The 19,524-nt window shown below is 39.9% G+C and overlaps 1 protein-coding gene across 2 annotated transcripts in view; it reads left to right on the top strand.

The window, feature by feature from the left end:
- MDN1 (midasin AAA ATPase 1) overlaps positions 1-19,524 on the top strand; it is a 351,783-nt gene that overhangs the window by 254,966 nt on the left and 77,293 nt on the right. For both annotated transcript variants that reach the window (XM_066608461.1, XM_066608470.1), the window contains exons 66-77: positions 1,104-1,339; positions 2,797-2,892; positions 4,765-4,859; positions 5,198-5,313; positions 5,411-5,560; positions 10,824-10,933; positions 11,538-11,611; positions 12,563-12,755; positions 13,201-13,345; positions 13,457-13,603; positions 15,398-15,524; positions 15,878-15,983. In XM_066608461.1, the coding sequence (XP_066464558.1) occupies positions 1,104-1,339; positions 2,797-2,892; positions 4,765-4,859; positions 5,198-5,313; positions 5,411-5,560; positions 10,824-10,933; positions 11,538-11,611; positions 12,563-12,755; positions 13,201-13,345; positions 13,457-13,603; positions 15,398-15,524; positions 15,878-15,983 (1,595 nt within the window). The remainder of the gene's footprint in view (positions 1-1,103; positions 1,340-2,796; positions 2,893-4,764; positions 4,860-5,197; positions 5,314-5,410; positions 5,561-10,823; positions 10,934-11,537; positions 11,612-12,562; positions 12,756-13,200; positions 13,346-13,456; positions 13,604-15,397; positions 15,525-15,877; positions 15,984-19,524) is intronic.

Genomic DNA, 19,524 nt, shown 5'->3' on the forward strand with positions numbered 1-19,524 from the left:
TATTAAAGGCGTTCTCTGGGGCGTTGGTATTTATCTATTGATGACCTATATTCAAGATAGATGATCAGCAGAGGACTGACACTTGGAATCCTTGCCAATCAGATAATTCCTGGCATTGTTGTCAGAAAGGACCGTGCAAGAAGCAGATTGTACCATCCGTAGTGCGTAGGCACAGCTCCCATTGAATTCAGTTCCCCAGAGCTACCCGGCATGACGAATGGCATAGTGTAATGTTCATCAGCGAATCAAGATTCTGTCTCTGCAATGAATATCACCAAGTTAGGGTCTGGAGGGGAGTGTGGTAATCGGGCTAATCCTTCCAATATTCTTCCTTGTCAGTGTTAAGTCATGGTTTGGGATGCCATCAGCGTCAACAGCCGATCACCTCTAGTACGTATTGGGCTCATTGATGGTATGCCATTATGATGATGGTGTGCTGCAGCCTGTTGTACGATCACATCTTCTGGGCATACCCAAAGGCATTTTTCAGCATGGTAACCCAAAGCTCCATACAGCTATCATCAGCAGACATGCTTTGCAAGGTGACCAGATGATTCCTCAGACAGCACAGTCCCCAGATCCCTCGCTAATCAAGAATCTGTGGGTCACAATTGGACATTGAGTGAATAGATTATGGTCAATACTACCCAAGGACAGTATGCAAGCACTCAATGAATCACTGCTATGTCAATGGTACATCGTTTTAATGATTGTATCACCCAACATAGTGGTCCCACTACTTACTGATCATCTTGTTTATTGGGCCACAGAAGACATGTACTTGATTGAAATTATACTCTCTGCAGATTTAGTGCATTTCTGGCAAATGACAGAATGTTCCCTGAGAATTGTTAGTATTCGTTGTGGTTTTTTGTATTACTTAGTTTTTACCTTTTTATGTTAAAATTGTATTCATTTTTTTCTAATTGTAAAAGACTAGGAGGGCCAAATAACAAGAGCAGAATATATTTAAATAACAATCCAATATGAACGGACTTGTGGTAAATTATCTTATTAGTATTGTGCATATTTACTGCATTATATTAATAATGCATTCTCTTACATTTAATCTGAAGTTTGTTCTGATTTAATTTTGCTTCTAGGAGCAGACTTAAATGATCATCTCCTCAGCAGCCATTTGCTGGCTAGCACTCTCCTGCAGAACACAATATTGGGCAACAGCACCTCAGACCTAATAGTGCAGTATGAAGGCCCTTATGACTTTTATCAGCATCCTAACATCCAGCAGGTTACTCTGTGCCAGTCCGTGCTAAGCCGCTTCAGTGGAGAGGTGAACAAGTTGCTGGAAGAATGGCCAGATCATCCTGCTTTGGCTCAGGTGAGGAAAGCATATTATCTATGGATTTTTGAGGAGAAAAATAGAGCTTGGTGTGTTACAAAAGATGCATTAGAGCTTGACTATTTCTGAAAAGGAATGTCACACCTTGAATTATAGTCTCTTTCTTCTTAAGCTAAGTAGGCTCACGAGTTTGTGCTGAATAACTCTTACTTTTAAACTTAAGCAACCGGAGTAGCTTCATTTTGATATAGAGCTCTAAAGTTCTTGTGTAAACATAAATTTAAGGGTGCAACCGCACAGGGTGGCTGCAGCAACTCTGCTGAACATTGGCAATGGTGCAGTTTTTGTCACTCTTCATTGTGTAAATGCTGCGGACTCCATGTTTGCAATAAAAGTTAATTTCCCTACATATTTTGTGCAGATTTATTAAAGTCTCATCTACTGTGCTGCTACTGTAAATGCTGCAATTTTCCACAGATTGTTTTTTTTGCAGCATTAACACCCTGGCCATAGATACCATGCTGGCTGACTGTAGCTGCTACTAGAGGGTGCTTGCACTCAATGAGTTGCTTTGTGGTAAACTTCCATACTCCCTCTTGTAATGCCTTCAGGCATTAAATCTGTATTTTCAGGGGATTTGGAGCTCTGTATCAGAAAAACAGTGATCATACCATTTATAAATAAATATTTAAAAATCACTGCACTATATTCAACATACCAATTGATATCTGGGGATGTCACACTTATTATGAGAGCACACATAAGTACTCTGCGGTATACAACAACTGGTGGTCATGCGTAGAGATAGTGATGGAACAGGGAGGAAGATAAGCGTGCCATCCATGGCTGAGCACTACAGCTCCTGTTAGCCCAAAACTTTTAATGATTGGGCTAATATGAGTTGGCAGAGTTCTTTTAAAAGTGAAGATTCACTTCTTTGTGGCATGTAAGACTGTCTTTATTTAGTTTGGATTGAGAAAAAAATTCCGTCTTCCTTATTGGCATACAGTAGTGAACAACTTCAGAATTTAATGTGTATGCCAGCACTGGATATCCATGATGAGAAGCAAGGCAAACTACTGAAGCCAGACACCAACTGATACTATTTTGGAGCCATTCTCGTTACACTTTGGTGTCCGTAGACTAACCGGTACATGCCACAATGCAATGTTTTCCTGTCTGGCACGGTTAGACATCCCTCAGCAAAACTGATGCACTGGTTGCCATGAATTGTCCCATAGAAAACTACAGGATCCGTTCCAGTGCCAGTTTACCTCCGGCATTTCACTAAATGTTGGAGGGATAAGAAAGCTGGACATGTGAGAACCTGGCTTAAGATAATGAAAATAATAATCCTCTTTATTGTATAGCATCAATTTATTCTGCGCACTTTCCCAGATTTGTCTAAAGCTCCTAATAGCTCCTTTATTTTTTTGGTTTAGTTTTTTTTATACAAAACATATCTATGCTTAACATCTTTATCTTTTTATTTACAGCTTGTGGTTATAATTGATAGAATACAAGGATTTCCGCTCTCCAGTCCTCTTTCCAAATTTTTAAATGGGTTGGAAATTCTTTTGGCAAAATCTCAAGTAAGAATTTTCACAAATATGTTACTTTTATTACTCATTTAAACATGCTTGCTTTCTGCTCATGTTTCATCACTTTGTGCTTGTCTTTAATATCTGTCTGCAGGAAAATTCTGCCGAAGTGGATTGTGGGTGGCAGAATGTATATTACATGATACTCTTAGAAAATTACTTGAAAGGACATTTATGCAAAGTCCAGCATTTTCCATATTTCTACGTAGACACAAGCTGACACATGAAGTGGTGTGTAATTATCTTGCACCTAAACCAACTAACAGGAGGAGAGGTGTAGTGTCACAAATTGGAGTCAAAACATTCTGATTAACTCCTTCCGGATCAGTCCATGTAAACAGGCTAGTTTGATTAGATTGTTGGCACTGTGCACTCCTGCACACACCATCGGCAGGATTGGGCTTTCACAATGGCAGCCCCATTCTGTAGTGTGAAAGGCAACTGGAATAATCAGTTCCTTGTCAAGAAGAAACCTGAACACAGCGCTAATATTCAGCACTGTTTTCCTGAATGCAAAGGTGCGGTTTCCGCTTTCGGGAACACAGTCACTCCGTGTTCATTGAAGGCATCACAGAAATACCTAGTGCAGACTGTGCTTGAAGGCATGCAGAGAAGACACCATGTGCTTCCTCTCTTAAAAGTGAAGCAAAGATAATACAAAAATAAAAGCTAACAAATAGAAAGCACCCCCCTCCTCATCCCCCCCTACCTCTTTGAACCCATGTACAGCAATTTTTGACATTCTGGATGACATGGGAATATTTTGCATGTGTGTAAGTTGCTCTGGTGTAAATACGTTTCTGTCATGCTGAATATGTGTTATGCAAAACATACGATAATTCACCCCAAGCCACCAATTTTAGTCTGTTCTACTCCAGTCCTGTCTGCTTTTGTGCCTTTACTAAAAATATTAATATACTTGGTCGATTAACCTCTGGATACAGAAGCTATGGCTGTGGCTAAGGCTAAGGGAGACAGATACATTTAAAGCTTCATATCCTTATGTTTCATTCCATTTTTAAATAAAGCCACATGCATTCTGACTTTTGTTTTGGGGTAAACTAAGAAACAAAACAGAATCACCCTTAGGGCTCATTCGCACGGGCGTATGCATACAGCACTGCATGTTTCCTGCAGGGTTGTATGCATTACAGCCCATACACTGACAACAGAGACTGCGTACGGGCTGTGATTTGCACTGCGCATGCCTGGTAATCTGATGTAATGGACATGCGCAGTGTGACTTGATTTTTTATTTATTTTTTTAAATTATGAGCTCTTAGAATGCAGCATTCCAAAAGGTGAAATGTTGCTATAGGCAGGAAGGCCCAAATCACCCCTGGTCATGAAAGGGTTCCTGGAGGTCTTCAGGTAATTAAGATACTGTAGCTTTATTGCTCGGAAAATTGAAGAAAAAACTTTTGTAAATACCTTCCATTTTCCATAATTCTCTTTTTAACCTACTTGTTTATGTTGCTGCATGATGAGGTTTTCCTTATTGACCAAACGTCACTTGACATCTTCTGTTAAATGTTTGGCCTAATAATGTTTGGATTACTAAAAACTATTTTACTAAAGTAATGGCATATCATTTTATGATTGGTGGGGGCCTGACCTCAACTGTATGGGGCTAGGTGCAATTTTTTTTTGTGTTGATACAGTGCCAATGCTATATCAGAAGTGCAGAGGGCAGACCCCCATGGTCATGAAGCTATGGAATACACTAGTGATATGCAATTAATTCATATTGAAAAACCCCTTTAAAATGTGCAGTTGGTCATTTTTGTTAATTGATATGGAGATATTTTATTTTAATGTAGTAGAAATGATATTGTAATACAATATTCCTTTTTCTTCCAATAGGACTGGGAAGAAAACGCTAGCCGAAATTTGTCTTTGCGAAAGAACCTAGATGAAATTACACAGCTTATTATTCAGTGGCGGAAGCTTGAACTGAAGTAAGGTTTATTATTTGATCTTTAATTACGACCTGTATTGTGACCCTGCTAGATTCAGATTCGTACTGGTTGTTGCTAAAACCATTGACAAATAGTATTCAAAGTAAGCGCCGCTTTTATCTACTAACAACTCTTCGCAAATAATCAGAACTGAGGGGTTTATGATACGCCACTGGCTTTTTATCAGATTTCTGCTAGCCAATTGAATGTCATTATTTTTTAAATAACTATTAAAACATTTTATTGTGGTAATATGTAATTTCTAGACAGTAAGTTTTAAACTCCATTAAATTGTTATTATCATAGTTGATTTCTCCACTACTTTTATTCCCTTATAGCTCCTGGTCGTTAAGTCTTGACAATGCTGTGAATCGACATGCTGAAAAATCCCACCGGCACTGGTTTTCTATTTATCAGTTGGTTGAGAATTACCTGCAAGTGGAGCAAGAGCAAGGTGATGTATTAAGTGTATGTCCTTGATGCGATTGCATGGTACAAGACTGCATGGTACAAATTTGACGTATGTTTGTATACTGTTTTTTTATATGCAGAGAACGATCAAAAGCAGTCCTTGCAGTCTGTTACAAAGACATTAGAAGCATTTGTTGAAGGATCTACTTTAGGAGAATTCCGCTCCCGTCTCCACATGATACTGGTTTTTCACTGTCATGTACTGCTTGTGCCACAAACATCCAGGAAAGGTATGCCAATGTTTTATTTGTATAAAGAAGTCGCATCTGATTATCTTTGTCATTTCATAGGCAAAAGTTCCCATAAGAATTTTTTTTAATCCACATGTAAGTAGCACATTAAAGGGATTATCCCAATAGAACAACAGTTGATCTTATTTCCCGTGCCGCATACTGCTTATGCCCATAGATTTCCCTCTATTGTGGAGATCATAGCAGGAACCTCTGGTCTGGTGGACCCTGCTAATCCATGTATTTAATGGATAGTCATACATCTTTATGAGGGCCACTTTGGGGGAAAATGTATAGCTGGCTCCAAATTCACCTGGCAACAACCGCTAAACTCTAGATTTTTTTAGAAGGCAGACCTGCCGCGATCAGCCAAAGACCTCATGCCCGCGGACATAAGGGCTGAAAATAGGAATAAACTCACCTGCTGCGGGCCGTGTGTGTCTTCCTTCCTTCGCGGCCGGATCTTCTTTCTTCGGCCCGGCAGATGTGCTCGGCACGCCGGCTGCGTGCCGCGCGCATGCGTCGGGCACATCCGCCGGGCCGAAGAAAGAAGTTTCTGGCCGAGAAGGAAGGAAGACCTGCATCGCCCGGAGCAGGTGAGTTTAATTCAGGCGCGGGTCTCCTGCGGATCCGGACGGCTTCCATAGGCCTCAATAGAAGCCTGCGGGAGCCGTCCCCGCGGGAGACCCGCGCCTGAATGGAGCATGTCTGGATTTTTTCCTGCACGCGGGACCCGCGCCTGCAGGGAAAAATGACATCCGCAGGTATTTAACTACCTGCGGGTGTCTAATGCATCCCTTTGGGGCGCGGATCCGCGTGCAGGAAAAACGCTGCGGATTTAAATTGTTAATTTGCCCGTGGACATGAGGCCAAACAGTGTGCAAGCTGAATTTTCAAAAGGTGGCACAACCAGTTTATAGGATATGGGACTAAATACAAAGCCAAGCTTTTAGTAATCTACTGATGGGTGGTCCAACAGTGATTGACAACTAGCTGTTTATGACTATACATACGCGGTTATTGTCAATCACTGATAGCACCGCCCATTGAACTGTTCAACTCAGAATGTGCAGAGATATAAATGAATAATATACAAGTTATACTGAATCTTTCCCTATAAAATTGATACTTCAATCTGATCAGCTCCTTTTGCTCTATAACACACTGCCTGCAGTTTGGACAGCATATTTGCGCTGACAAGACTCCTTTTTATGGACAATGGAGGCCACAATACCACGTGACCTCTTGTCTGGACGCAGCTCTAAGTCAGAGGTCTAAAGCCACATTTACACACAAAGATGATCGCTCAAAATTTGTTCAAAAGATAACTTGAATAACCGTTTAAGCGGTCATTTTGCATAACTACTAATGGGCACTAATGCCTATTAGTAGCTAATTAGCTTCATTTACATGTAAATGAGGCTCCCTTTGCTGTATGCAGATAACAGCGGGTGATCGGTTATCTGCATACAGCTCCATTGTTCTCCCATGGGACAGCAGCTGAAAAGAATGTAATCAGCGCTCCCGTAGAGAATCATAGCGTGCAGTCCCTGCTAACAGCTGGCCGACCTAACAATGGTTTTTATGCTGAACTAAAAATCATTGTTCAGCAGAAAAGCAAACGATGGTAGCATTTACATGCAATGATTATCGCTCAAAAGTCATAGTTTGAACAAATTTTGAGCGATAATTGTTGCGTGTAAATGGGGCTTAACTCTGCGAGTAACGGTAAGAAATTTACATAACCGGATAACAACTTTAAGGATCAAGAACCATCCACCACTGAGGCATTCTGCCCTCCCCCTTCCTCACTCAGAATTCTACAAAGTCTTAGACAAGGAGAGGAACCTTCCAGACAAGCATTTTACTAATCCAAAACGTAATGATGATACATATCTTTTTCCGGACAAGTTGGGTAAGAAATGGTCGTCCACCCCACACTTTTCTGCTTGGCATACCATGCATTCTATGGGAGACTGTCCTTTCAGGACCTGCGTAATAAGAAAATGGAATCTCTAACCAAGTCATCGTTTGAGGGAGCAGGTTCGGTGCTTTATCCCACCTATACCTCTTCTTGGGTCAGTACAGCGACTTCTGAATTGGCCGAGCAGGTATTCTGTGGTAGTCTAGCCTGTTCTTCCCCAGAGGAGCTTGCAGATATCGCTCTGCAGAATTCCCACTCGAGAAAGTATATTTGCGAGGTCTCCCTAGATGCGACCAGACTGCTGGCTTGCTCCTCAGCTGTGTTGATAGCCATGTAAAGGACCCTGTAACTGAAATGCTGCTCTGCTGATGTGGCCTCTAATGGTGGTTTAACCCTGGCGATCATGTTTTTGCTGCTAGAAAATCACCGCAAAATCTCGTCTTTTTCCCATGATTTTTGAGTGCCAGCGCTGCTTTTTCTCACAAAAACATCGCTGCCGCTTGCGATTTTCTAAGTTTTAGCACAATAGTCAATAGGACTTTCTAGTATTAAAAACGCACCACAGTGCACGAAAATACCAAGCTTGTGCTTTGCGATGTGATAAAAAGGAAGCTCCATAGGGAAACTTGGGAGATTAAAAAAAGCAAAGCACAGAAAAATAGCACATGCCATGATTTATTTTATTTTATTTTTTATGCAGCATCGCATGAATTAAAACATCGCAAATGTGAAGAAAACCATGGGTTTCACAATTCTGCGTTTACACTCTTGCTCCGCGCGATTTTAACGCTAGCGTGAAGCCGGCCTAAGAGGATCCTCTAGGGTCTTCCCTTCATTGGTCCCTGTTTTTGTTTAGTAGTAGGCTGGTTAAGATTATTTCTGAGTCTACAGGCGGAAACGTTTCTTCCAAAGAACAAGTCAGGTTAACAGAACAAGCAGAGGACTAATTTTCGTTCTTTCCTGCACTCCAGCCCTAGTACCTTGGAGGGTGAGATGGGTTCCAAGATTCAAAGAAGCCCTTCTTCAGACCGTGACTCTCATAGCACCGTGAAGCATCCACGTCCTCATGTGTCAAGTCTTCTGTCCCATGTGTACAGGATGGGGGAAAGACTGGCTCTGTTCAAAGACATTTTGGCGCTCTTACATTTTCAGATCGTCCAGACATTTTGTGCAGTTCCAGACTTGCAGCACCTCCTTCAAAGCCCAAGTGTTCGCCCAAATGATACAGAACCTTCTTTTTTAAGGAGTCATCGTCTCCTTTCCTCCCAAGGACCTTTACAAGGGTTTTTATTCAAATCTTTTTGTTGTGCTCAAGAAGGTTGTTACTGTTTGCCCAGTACTGGACTTAAACCTTGACATTGCGATTTGAGTTTCATCAGCACTTCAGAGTAGAGTATTTGAGAACGGTTATTGTGTCGATGGACCCAAGGGTAGTTCCTTTCCTTCATTCGGCATCAAGGATGTTTACCTGTATGTTCCCATTTGCTCTCACCAGACTCACCAGCGATTCCCCCATTTTACCATATTTTTGTGGCTTTTCCTTTTGAATTGGCTGTGATGGCACTCCTTCATTTCTGAGAAGTATCAGCTATTCTCTACCTGGACAATGGTATGGGGAAGGGCCTGTCCAGGACAGCAACTCTTGAGAGCCTTCACATCACTTTGGACTCTGTCTCGTTTCAGTTGGATATAATGCAACTGCTCCAAGTTCTTCCTCTTCCCATACCAGCAGGTGGAATTCCTAGGACTCTTTCGACGCGGTTCGGGCCAGAATCCGGCTCCCAATAAAGAAGCGGCAGGTGCTTCAGAAGCGTGTTTGCTCTCTCCAGGCACTGCCCAATATCTATCTGCCATTGCATGAGGTTTCTGGAATTTATGGTCTCCTCCTTTTTAAGAGAATCCCTACAGCCAGTTTCATTCCCAGCCTCTCCAAACAGATCATTCTGTTCAGGTGGAACATATCAATGGACACTCTGGATCTGCACATCATTCTGCCCTTCTCAATCCATCATTTCCTTTGATGATGGCTGGACTTCCCTCAGCTGACCCTTGGCCACTCCTTCCTCACCCTCCAGTGGATGGTAATCCTGATAGAGTCCAGTATTTTAGGCTGAAGAGGAATTATGCATAAAAAAAGGTGGGAGTCTCCCTTTCCACTTGAGCAGTAGGCACCTCTTGGCCAGTCCAACATGGAGCATCGGTTCTAAAAGTGTGCAAGACTGCAATGTGGATTTCTCTCTACACTTTTCTGTAGAGAACACACTTTTGCATCAACTGATGCCTTTCTTTGTCGTAGACTTTTTCAGTCTGCAAGAAACTTACCACATGCATTTTTATCCTTTTTGTCCACTAGTAACTGCTCTGGAACATCCCGATGTCTTTACTGTTTTCCCCAATGACACGGACGAGAAAACAGGATTTTTGTCTTTACCACAAAAGCTTTTCATTGGGGGACCTATCTGGAGTTTTTCCCTCAGTTTTTATGGTTCAAGGGATTTTATTTGGTCTGCCATGGAAATATGAGTACAGAATTGTAATAGCATATTATCAAATAAACAGATTGACATACACAAGAATTTTTCCTCATTTTCCGACCTACATCCCTGTTCCGTAAAGAAGATTTTTTTATCAGTAAAAGTAACTCTCAAATAATTCTTGTATGTCTCATCAAACATATAGTAATTAATTAATCAGAAAAAAATTAAAAGAAAAAAAAGAGAAAGAGAAAAAAGAAGGGGTGGGGGGGAGAACAGAAAAATATAGGAGAAGGAAGGATGTGGGAGGGGGATGGGTGGTGGATTCCCAGCCAAAACCTCAGAGAAAAGAGATTGTAACTTATGTTCTCGTAGCATTGGTTAAGTTTTTGGTCGTGCATGTAGCGGGGAGGGCTCCATTCTCGAGCCATGCATTTAGGTCCATGGAAAAGCGGAACTGGTTCTATATCATCCTTGCCTCAGTTTTTACATGGTTTAATAGTTGTCTAATATTTGTGTTACATACTGGTTTATGTTTTTTGTTCTACTTATTCTACTGCTTGCATACAAAATAATTTAACTTAGTGTCTGCAGGAGGGGTATAGCTGGTGGGAGGCGCTAACAATTTTTTTTGCATAGTGTCCACCTCCTAGTGGCAGCAGCTATACTCAAGGTCTTCACTCTGTCTTACAATGAAAATGATGAGAAAAAAGATTTTACTAGAAGTACAAAATCTAGTTGTTTTTTCCCCCAAAAATGTAGGAGAGTTCAGAGCCTCTGATGCAGATGTGAACAGTGCTGTACATTACTGTAATAATTATATGCTGGTCCTTTTGTTCATGATATATATGTTTTGATTTTGCAGATTCTTTATGCAGTCTGCTTTGGAATCTTTACCATTACTATAAGCAGTTTTTGCCATCTGTTGAAGCAAAAATTAATGAATTGCGTAAGCCCGTGGAGAAAGAGCTAAAGGTACGTACAGTTTATGCGTACTATGTAGTATCTAGTTAACTAAATTTTAAAACAAATTAGTAAAATGCAAAGTAAAGTAGTTGCAGGTGGCAGTGGAAGCACAGTGGTTATCAAAAGATCCATTATGTAATATTTTTTCTTTTTTCCTTTTTTTTCAATGACTAAATGCTTAGAAGTTGCGATTGCTTATTACACACAGGGTGCTTTCACAAGTGTTGAAGTCTTTTTGCAGCATGGCATGATTGGATATGTTTTACTGCATTATTGCACTGTGGTTTTTAGCAGCACAGTTTCTACAAGTGAATCGCGTTGAGAGAATGTTTCAGCTGTCGAGACTTAGAGAGCAAGAACTGCATTAAAAAACTACAGCAAACTGTGACAAAACGCACGCAGTGTTACCAAGCTGTAAACTCCCTGAACTCACCCATGGTTTAATTGGCTTTCTGTGAAATTGGCATGTTTGTGATAGGGGCATTATATACACAGTGTTTAGCGCTGCAAAATATGTTGGCACTACATAAGCAATGGGAAATTGGCTGCTTGTATTCCTCCACAAAAAACATGCTTACGTTTTTGCAAGTCACTAATCATTTTATTTTTGTAGGATTTTGTGAAAATATCCAAGTGGAATGATGTCAGTTTTTGGTCTGTAAAACAGTCAGTGGAAAAAACACATCGGTAAGACAGTACTTGTGGGCAGAAAATTCACTCCAATTGGAGTATCTTATTCTACATAGTGATTAGTAATAAATAGAGATGGATATGTATAATATATGTGTGTAATAAATGTATTGACTTTCTAGGTTTGCCTCTACATAGTTATAGTTGAATCTTTTAGGACCTTTTACAAGTTCACTTAAATATTAGTTTCTTTGATTGTTGGGCCATTTGAAAGTACAAATGATCAGCCAATTAACCTGGACGAACTCGCTTATGCAAGCATAAAATTGCTGGTTGGCTGCACATCCTTCCATGTGAACAGCCCGATGTGCAGTAGTGTATGTGGATGAACAATCATAGTAACATCCCAATACAGTACATAATCTGCTGGCTTAATTATCAACGGGTGTTGACCAATATGCTCATTGTGCACAGCGTGCATTAGCACAGACAGATTATTATCTGCCCATGTAAAGGTACCATTGCAGTAGTTGCATTCCTATTGACATTGAACAGTTTAGGTTCGAGCAACGAAACATAATGAAATTCAGCATGATCTTAAAATCGTTAATCTTTGTTCCATCCAATAATACAATGACATGGCTAAACTATCTGCACCAGTGTTTTTTTTAATGTCATGTCATACTTAATTTTCTTTTTACGTGTGCACATCACCCCTCTCCCCCCCAATTTCATTCTTATAATTTTGTGCAAGATTCTTTCCTCCTAAACACATGGCTTATATATCTGTCATATTCCATGCTGTACTGACATTGCCATGTCATTTTAATATTGGATAGAATAAAGATTAGGGATTTTGTTCAAGATTGTTCTGCATTCTCCAGTATTGCTTCTTTGTCTGTATGGCAGTTTCTGGTTACCAAGCACAGCTGAGATGAGCGTTTTTGTCCTTGTATTTCCTTAGGTGTGCATTATAGAATTCATGTTAATGTCTTTCATTCCTTTTAGAACACTGTTTAAATTTATTAAGAAGTTTGAAGCTGCTCTGAATGAAGCGACTTCTTCAGCATTAGTAGAAGATGTTCACGAAAACCAACTGGATTTCACTGACACTGCAATAGACTTAAAAGTTAAAAGAAATGCTGGGGAACAACTCTCTTTTGTACTGAACTCTGTTTTCTCTGGAACAAGCAGCGTACCAGTAAGGCAATAACGGAACAATTAAGCTATAACTGATTTGCAGAACCTTTGGCCAGTGTTTCGCACTTGCATTTTTTATCGCTTTTCAAATTGCAAAGAAAATGTAAACATTCTGAGATGTATCAGAAAGGAAATTTTGTTTTTTAACTTTAAAGACCTGCATTTAGAGATTTATCAAAACAAATGTGGAAAAGTGAAATACTTGCTCATGGCAAGTTATCCGATTCCAACTCTCATTTTTCAACTTTCCCTCAGAAAATTAAAGCAGCAACCTGGTTGTTTTTATGGGCAGCTGCTCCACCTTTTCAATGAACTAGTTTTGATACATCTTCGCATTCTTTATATGCATTTTGCTGCATCTGTAGGTCTAGTTCAACAGCACGTAGCCATCTTTTTGATAATATGCGTTTTTAACCAAGTATTAATCCATTCTGTTCTTTTAACAGCTAAACTGTGGTGAGAATATTTATCCAGCTGTGTCACTTCAGTGCCGCCTTCCAAAGCTGACTAAAAGAATGGGACAGTTGTGCAGTACATTCATAAAGAAGAGCTCAATGCCAGCCTTGTTTGAAAACCTCAATACATTTACAGGTAGAAAAAGAACTACTGCAAACTTTTCACTTTGTTTCAAACAGAATTCAGTTACATGGTTTGTGTGCTTTGTCACATGCTCTAACAACGTATCCTATTGTTTCATTACAGAGGGAATTATAGAATCTGTGCAAGAGCTTCAGAATCTTAACATAGACCATACTGCAAATAAGGAGAAGCAAAAGTCTGAGGCCAAACACATTTTGATGCAAAAACAAAGGGCACTTGCTGAGCTTTTTAAAATGTTGACAAGAGCAGGTATGCTTTGTGATGTTATGAGCACGTCTTGCAATTAGACTTAATAGCATATCTCCACCAACAATAAAAATCAAAGTTCTCTGGCATTGTTCCACTGCAATTCTCACCAAGTAACGGTGTCTTGTATAGTGGTTTATGTGAACAAGACTAAACTGTGTAGTCCATGAGTGTGAGCAAAGCTATGCTCATCACAGTGGCCGGTCTGTTCTTTTGACCAGTAAATTAAAAAATGCCTGAACACTTAGATATGCTTTGTAAGAATGCATTTAGTATTAGTATAAATTTTACAGATGTTGGTGAAACAGTTTTTCAGTCCATATTGTTTGAAGCCCTTCTACTTCTATTCATCAGAGAGTTTAAAACAATTTGTGGATTGCATTCACATGCAGTAAATTTGATAAAGAATTTTCAGCAACGGAAGAAATCCTTTCACATGGAATTCTGTAAACCCCATTCAGTTAAATGAGAGTTGCAGAAATTTCTGCACTAAATTCTGCTGTGTGTGAACTTGCCCTTAATCTTTTCATGCAAGAGAGCATACACATACACCCTGCAGCAGTGGGGGTTGTTAAGAGTGGGCCTGGGAGCCAAGTCTGTTCCATATGCAGTGGTTGTCAGCTGTGCTTGACAGATGACGATCGGTCACCACAACAGCGAACAGAGATGACGCCAATCATTGCTGTTAACCCTTTTTTATAGGGCTGTCAATTCTGAGAACTGCATTTAAATGGACTGGAAGTGTGAGAGAGCTCTCACTGTCTCCGAGATAACACCCCAACCTTTTAAAGGCCCCAAGGGCTGCCCATGTGTTTCTGCCTATTACGACGTGCCTGTAGTAGGACTTTGACTGCAGAAATACAATATGCTGCAATACTGAAGTGTTGCTGTATTTTGTATAAGTGATCAGACAATTGCTAGGGCAGGTCCCCTGTGGTACAAAAGAAAAAAGTTCAAGTATTACAAAGTTAACAATTATGAAAAAGTTTAAAGAAATCCTTTGCCCATCTTTAAAATGAACCCCCCCCCCCCTCTTACCAACCCCGCTATGAGTGTAAAAAAAAAAAAGTCCAATTTGTTAAATTAGCATATTACTTATCCTGCATGGTGAACAATCATCAAAACAAAAGCATACTTGTTAAAATCATTTAACTCAGTCTAATGGTCTAGAAAATTGACACGCTTGTCACTATCAGCACGGGCTCCCTTGTGATGCGGAGACAGTTTGAACTCTATTCCTTAAAGACCTAGAGTGAAAGAAAAAAGCAAAAAATGTCTGAATTGCGCTTTTGAAAGTGCTCTTGATCAAAGAAACAGATTTAATAAAAAGCAATAAAAAAGTTATAACTAGCCCAACATAGTAGCCATAGAAACTACAGGTTGTGCTGTAAAAAAAAGTCTTCACACAACTGCTTAGATGGAAAAAATAAAGTTATGTGGCTCAGAGTATGGTGAAAGAAAACAATTCTTTAAACCAATCCCCCCCCCCCCCCCCCCAAAAAAAAAAATATCGAAATTGCTCACCCCCTCTGCATTTCAAACTCATTTTGATAATGTTCAATGCTTTTAATGAAACGATTGAGAAATACAACTTTTCCTGCAAAAACAAGCCCTCAGATGGCTATGCCGAAGGAAAAATAAAGAAGTTATCATTTTTTTTGAAAGTAGAGAATAAAAAAACACAAATTAGGAAAAAAGGAAAATGGCTTGGGAGTGAAGAGGTTAAAGCTAAGGGAGAATAGATAAAATGCTTAATTTTTCTTTCTTTACATTAGTAACAAATGTTATAACCTGCAGGCTTGTCCTATCGTCGAGGGATTGCATGGATGCTTACAAAGGACAATCAGGATATACTTTGCCTCCACCCTTTGGACCTTCGCTGCACTTTTGACATCTCCAATAGTATCCTGGAAACCAATTCTGAGTATGAATATCATCTCTGTCTAGCATAGTTGCTGATATTTTCCATCTTGGTTCAAATGTTTACATTAACCATTTTCTTGCATTAGTACAAGAAGTCAAAACTAAGCTAATCTGCCATGCATTTCAATTGTGTGGTGTCACACTAGATCGATGTGCTATCCTGTTATGAGAAAGTCAAATCAGTTTTTTAACTTAGTATTAGAATTGTTGTAGGAAAACTCTTTTGACATTTAATACAGTTAGATGCATACATTTATGGTTATCCTTTTTTATGACTCCCATCACATGGGCTTCAAACCTTTAACCTGTAAGTTAAAAAGAACACTGTGATAAAAAGTGATCTTTTTCATTCAGGATACTTGCTGAGATCACTTCCACTTGGGATGGTTGTCAGAAGTATTTCTACAAATCTCTTGCTCGTAATGCTAGACTGGAGACTGCACTGTTGAATCCTGTCAAGGTAAGATGTGCTGAAAGATTTCAGTGTGTACGTTGTATAAATTATGTTGAATGAGTATATGCCTGGAGACGAAAGACTTAGAAGTATGCTTTTGAATAAAGGGGATCTGAGATGACCCTACTTTTCTAGTGGTTTGAATTTTGCCTGTTCCAAGGTGACTTGGAGTAAACACAATTTTCACTGTAAACTACGGTATGTGACCCAAAAAAATGTTGCCGCCCCTTGTAGTGAGCTCAAGTGTTTCAGCTACACACATTGGAGACTGCATGCTTTTATACACCTGTGCTCCCAGATAATCCTTAATGGTAGTATGGGATACTCTAGTACCCCTATAGTATGGGGTACTGCGTTTAGTCACTCAGCATTTTACCACCCTGGAGCTGGTGGTGAGCTGGCGGTGAGCTGGCTATGGCAGCGGTAGTGCACTGAGCATGACAGCATATCTCACATACTCTGTCATGTGCAGTGTGACTTGTTTCTTTTTTCTTTTAAATTCTATGACCTGTGTTGTAGCGAAATGTCGCCTGTATGCAATGTATTACATATGGACAGCTTTCCTTACACTACACATAGAGAACAATAGGACAGTTCGTGCATGATACACGGTGAAATAAAGCATACTGTGATCTTTTTCACTAGTATATCTACACGCAATGAATACACGCTAATGTGATATCAATGAAAATCTATGTACTTTTACTGACTCCATTCACCGCATATCGCATGGTGAAATCAGTCACGTAAATGAGCCCTTATAGTATGCCACCTTTTTTTCAAGTAAATTAATGAAATTTCCATTTAGCATGTGTCCACGTAAGGTTTTTTAATAAAGAACCAGTCAAGAAACAATGTCAAATTGCCTTGCCATTTCATTCAAAATATGGTAGAATGGAGAAATCCGCCTGTGCTTTCTTCCACCAGTGCCGATGCAGCCATTGGTTCGCAGCAAGCATTGTTATGTCAGCACAAGAATTGTGTCCGGGAGCTTCATGAAATGGTCCTTGGTGTGATGAATCTGGCATTTTGATGGACGAGTCCCTGCAATACACTGCCTAACAGAGTGCATAGTGCCTACTGTAAATTTGGATAGAGACCTGTTAATGATATGGGGCGGTTTATAAGGGTTTGGGCTAGACCCCTTATTTTCAGTAAAGTGTTTGTTAATGTTACAGCATGTGAAGACATTTTAGCCAATTGTATGTTTCCATCTCTGTGGTAACAGTCCGGGAATGGCCCTTTCCAGCTCCTGAATGACTGTGCACCAAGAAAGGTGTAGAAGTACAGTACTGTGCAAAGGTTTGAGGGAGGTTGGAAAAAAAAGCTTTCACAGATAGAAGTATTAATAGTTTGTTTTGTTACCACAATTCAATGTATAATTAAATGAATATTTTGTGTCCCTATGCACCAAATGAGGTATAAATTCAGTACTGTGCAAAAGTTTTAGGCTGCATGTCCAGGGTCGTGATTCCGTCTGCGATAAATCGCTAGCAAATCACGCTGTCTGAAGCTTTCCATAGCGTTGCTATGGAAAGCGCAGCCACGGCATCCTCAAGCGGAGAATCATAGCAATACTCCGCTCGCGGGATTCAAATTGAAGCATGCTGCGATTTGCAGCGATTCTCCGCGGTGAGCGTATCTGTCAGATAGGCTCAGTGCGGTGAACTGTCAGCTGTCTCCTGCTCCCCAGCGGCGATCTGCCGCAGGATATCTTTACACCTGTGGACAGGCAGCCTTAGGCCCCTTGCACACGGGCGGAAATTACGCTGTGGGATTTCCCGCAGAATTTCCGCCTCTGGACGCCTGCATAGGATTGCATTACAAAACGCAATCCTAGGCAGACGGCCACAATTTGTCCGCGTGGAAAACAAATCGCGGCATGTTCTATTTCTGTGCGGATCTCGCAGAGGCCTTAGGCAAATGTTAAACAATGGCTACAAAGTAAGAATGCTTTCAAAAATAAAATTAACAATTTATTTTGTCAATTAACAAAATGCGAAAGAATAATTAAAAACAATATTTAGTGTGAGCACCCTTTGCCTTCAAAACAGCATCAATTCTTCTAGGTACGCTTGTACATAGTTTTTGAAGGAACTCAGTCGGGAGGTTGTCCCAAACATATTGGAGAATGAAGCACAGCTCTTCTCTGGATGTAGGCTTGCTCAAACCTTCTGTCTCTTCATGTAATCCCAGACTCACTCGATAAAGTTGGATCTGGGGCTCGGTGGGGGCCATATCATCACATCCAAAACTCCCTATTTTTCTTTATGCTGAAGATGGTTCTTAATGACATTGGCTGTATGTTTGGGGCTGTTGTCCTGCTGCAGGACAAATTTGGAGACAATCAGACGCCTTCCTGATGATATTGCATGATGTGTAATTGTCTGCATGTATTTGTCAGAACACTATTAACCCCTTAAGGACATGGCTTATTTTGGGCTTTAGGACGTAAGGATTTTTGGCGGATTTTCATCTCCATGTTTCAAAAGCCATAAATTTTTCCATTGATGCAGCCATACAAGGGCTTGTTTTTTGTGTGGTAAGCTGCAGTTTTTATTGGTGCCGTTTTTGGGTACATAGACTATATTGTTAAACTTTTATTACTTTTTATGATAGGGAGAGAAAACAGATCAATTCTTCCATAGATTTTTTTTTTTTACAGTGTTAATCATGCAGCATAAATGACACAATACATCGGTACAATAAAAAGGATACCAAAATTCTTAATTTGTTTAGCTTTTTCCACTTTTCCGCAATAAAACCCCCTTTTTTTTTTTTTTTATAAATTACTTATTTCTAAATCGCTGCATTCAAAATCCTATAACTTTTTAAATTTTTCCATGGACGGAGCTTCATGAGGACTTATGTTTTGCGAGACCAGCTGTAGTTTTTTATTGGTACCATTTTTGGGTACATATAGCTTTTTTGATCACTCTTTTATTGCACTTTTTGGGAGACAAAATGAAAAAATAAGCATTTTGCCTCAGGTTTTTTAGGTTTTTTTTCTTACACTTTTTGCCATGCAGGATAAAATGCGTATTCAATTTATTGTATGTGTTGTTATGGATGCGACAATACCAAATATGTTGGATTTTAATTTTAAGAATTTTTTTAATGCTAATATGTATAATATAAAACAAAGTTTGCGCTTTTTCCCATTTTTCTCTTTTTTTATACATTTATTTTTATCCTGTTTTTTTTTTTTACAGTTTTTATGGCTCTCTAGGGGATTCGTACAATAGCCCCTATGATTGCTGTGATAGAGCATTGCAGGACTAATGTCCTGCAATGCCTTATCGCTTGTTTTAGCGATCATAGGCATTGGAGATGCAGGACGCCTGTAGCTGGCGTCATGTTGCCATGGCAACCCGTCGGGTTGTCCCGATTGTATCGTGAGAGTCCGATGACATCACAGACTTTTTGTGCAAGTCTACCTAGAAAAACTGATGCTGTTTTGCAGGCAGTGGCTGGTCACATCAAATATTCATTTGATTGAGGTTTCTCTTTGGCTCTTTAACTCTGCATTTTAATTAACAAAAATAAA

The sequence above is a fragment of the Eleutherodactylus coqui genome, chromosome 1 (genome assembly GCF_035609145.1).
Source record: "Eleutherodactylus coqui strain aEleCoq1 chromosome 1, aEleCoq1.hap1, whole genome shotgun sequence".
Lineage (NCBI taxonomy): Eukaryota > Metazoa > Chordata > Amphibia > Anura > Eleutherodactylidae > Eleutherodactylus > Eleutherodactylus coqui.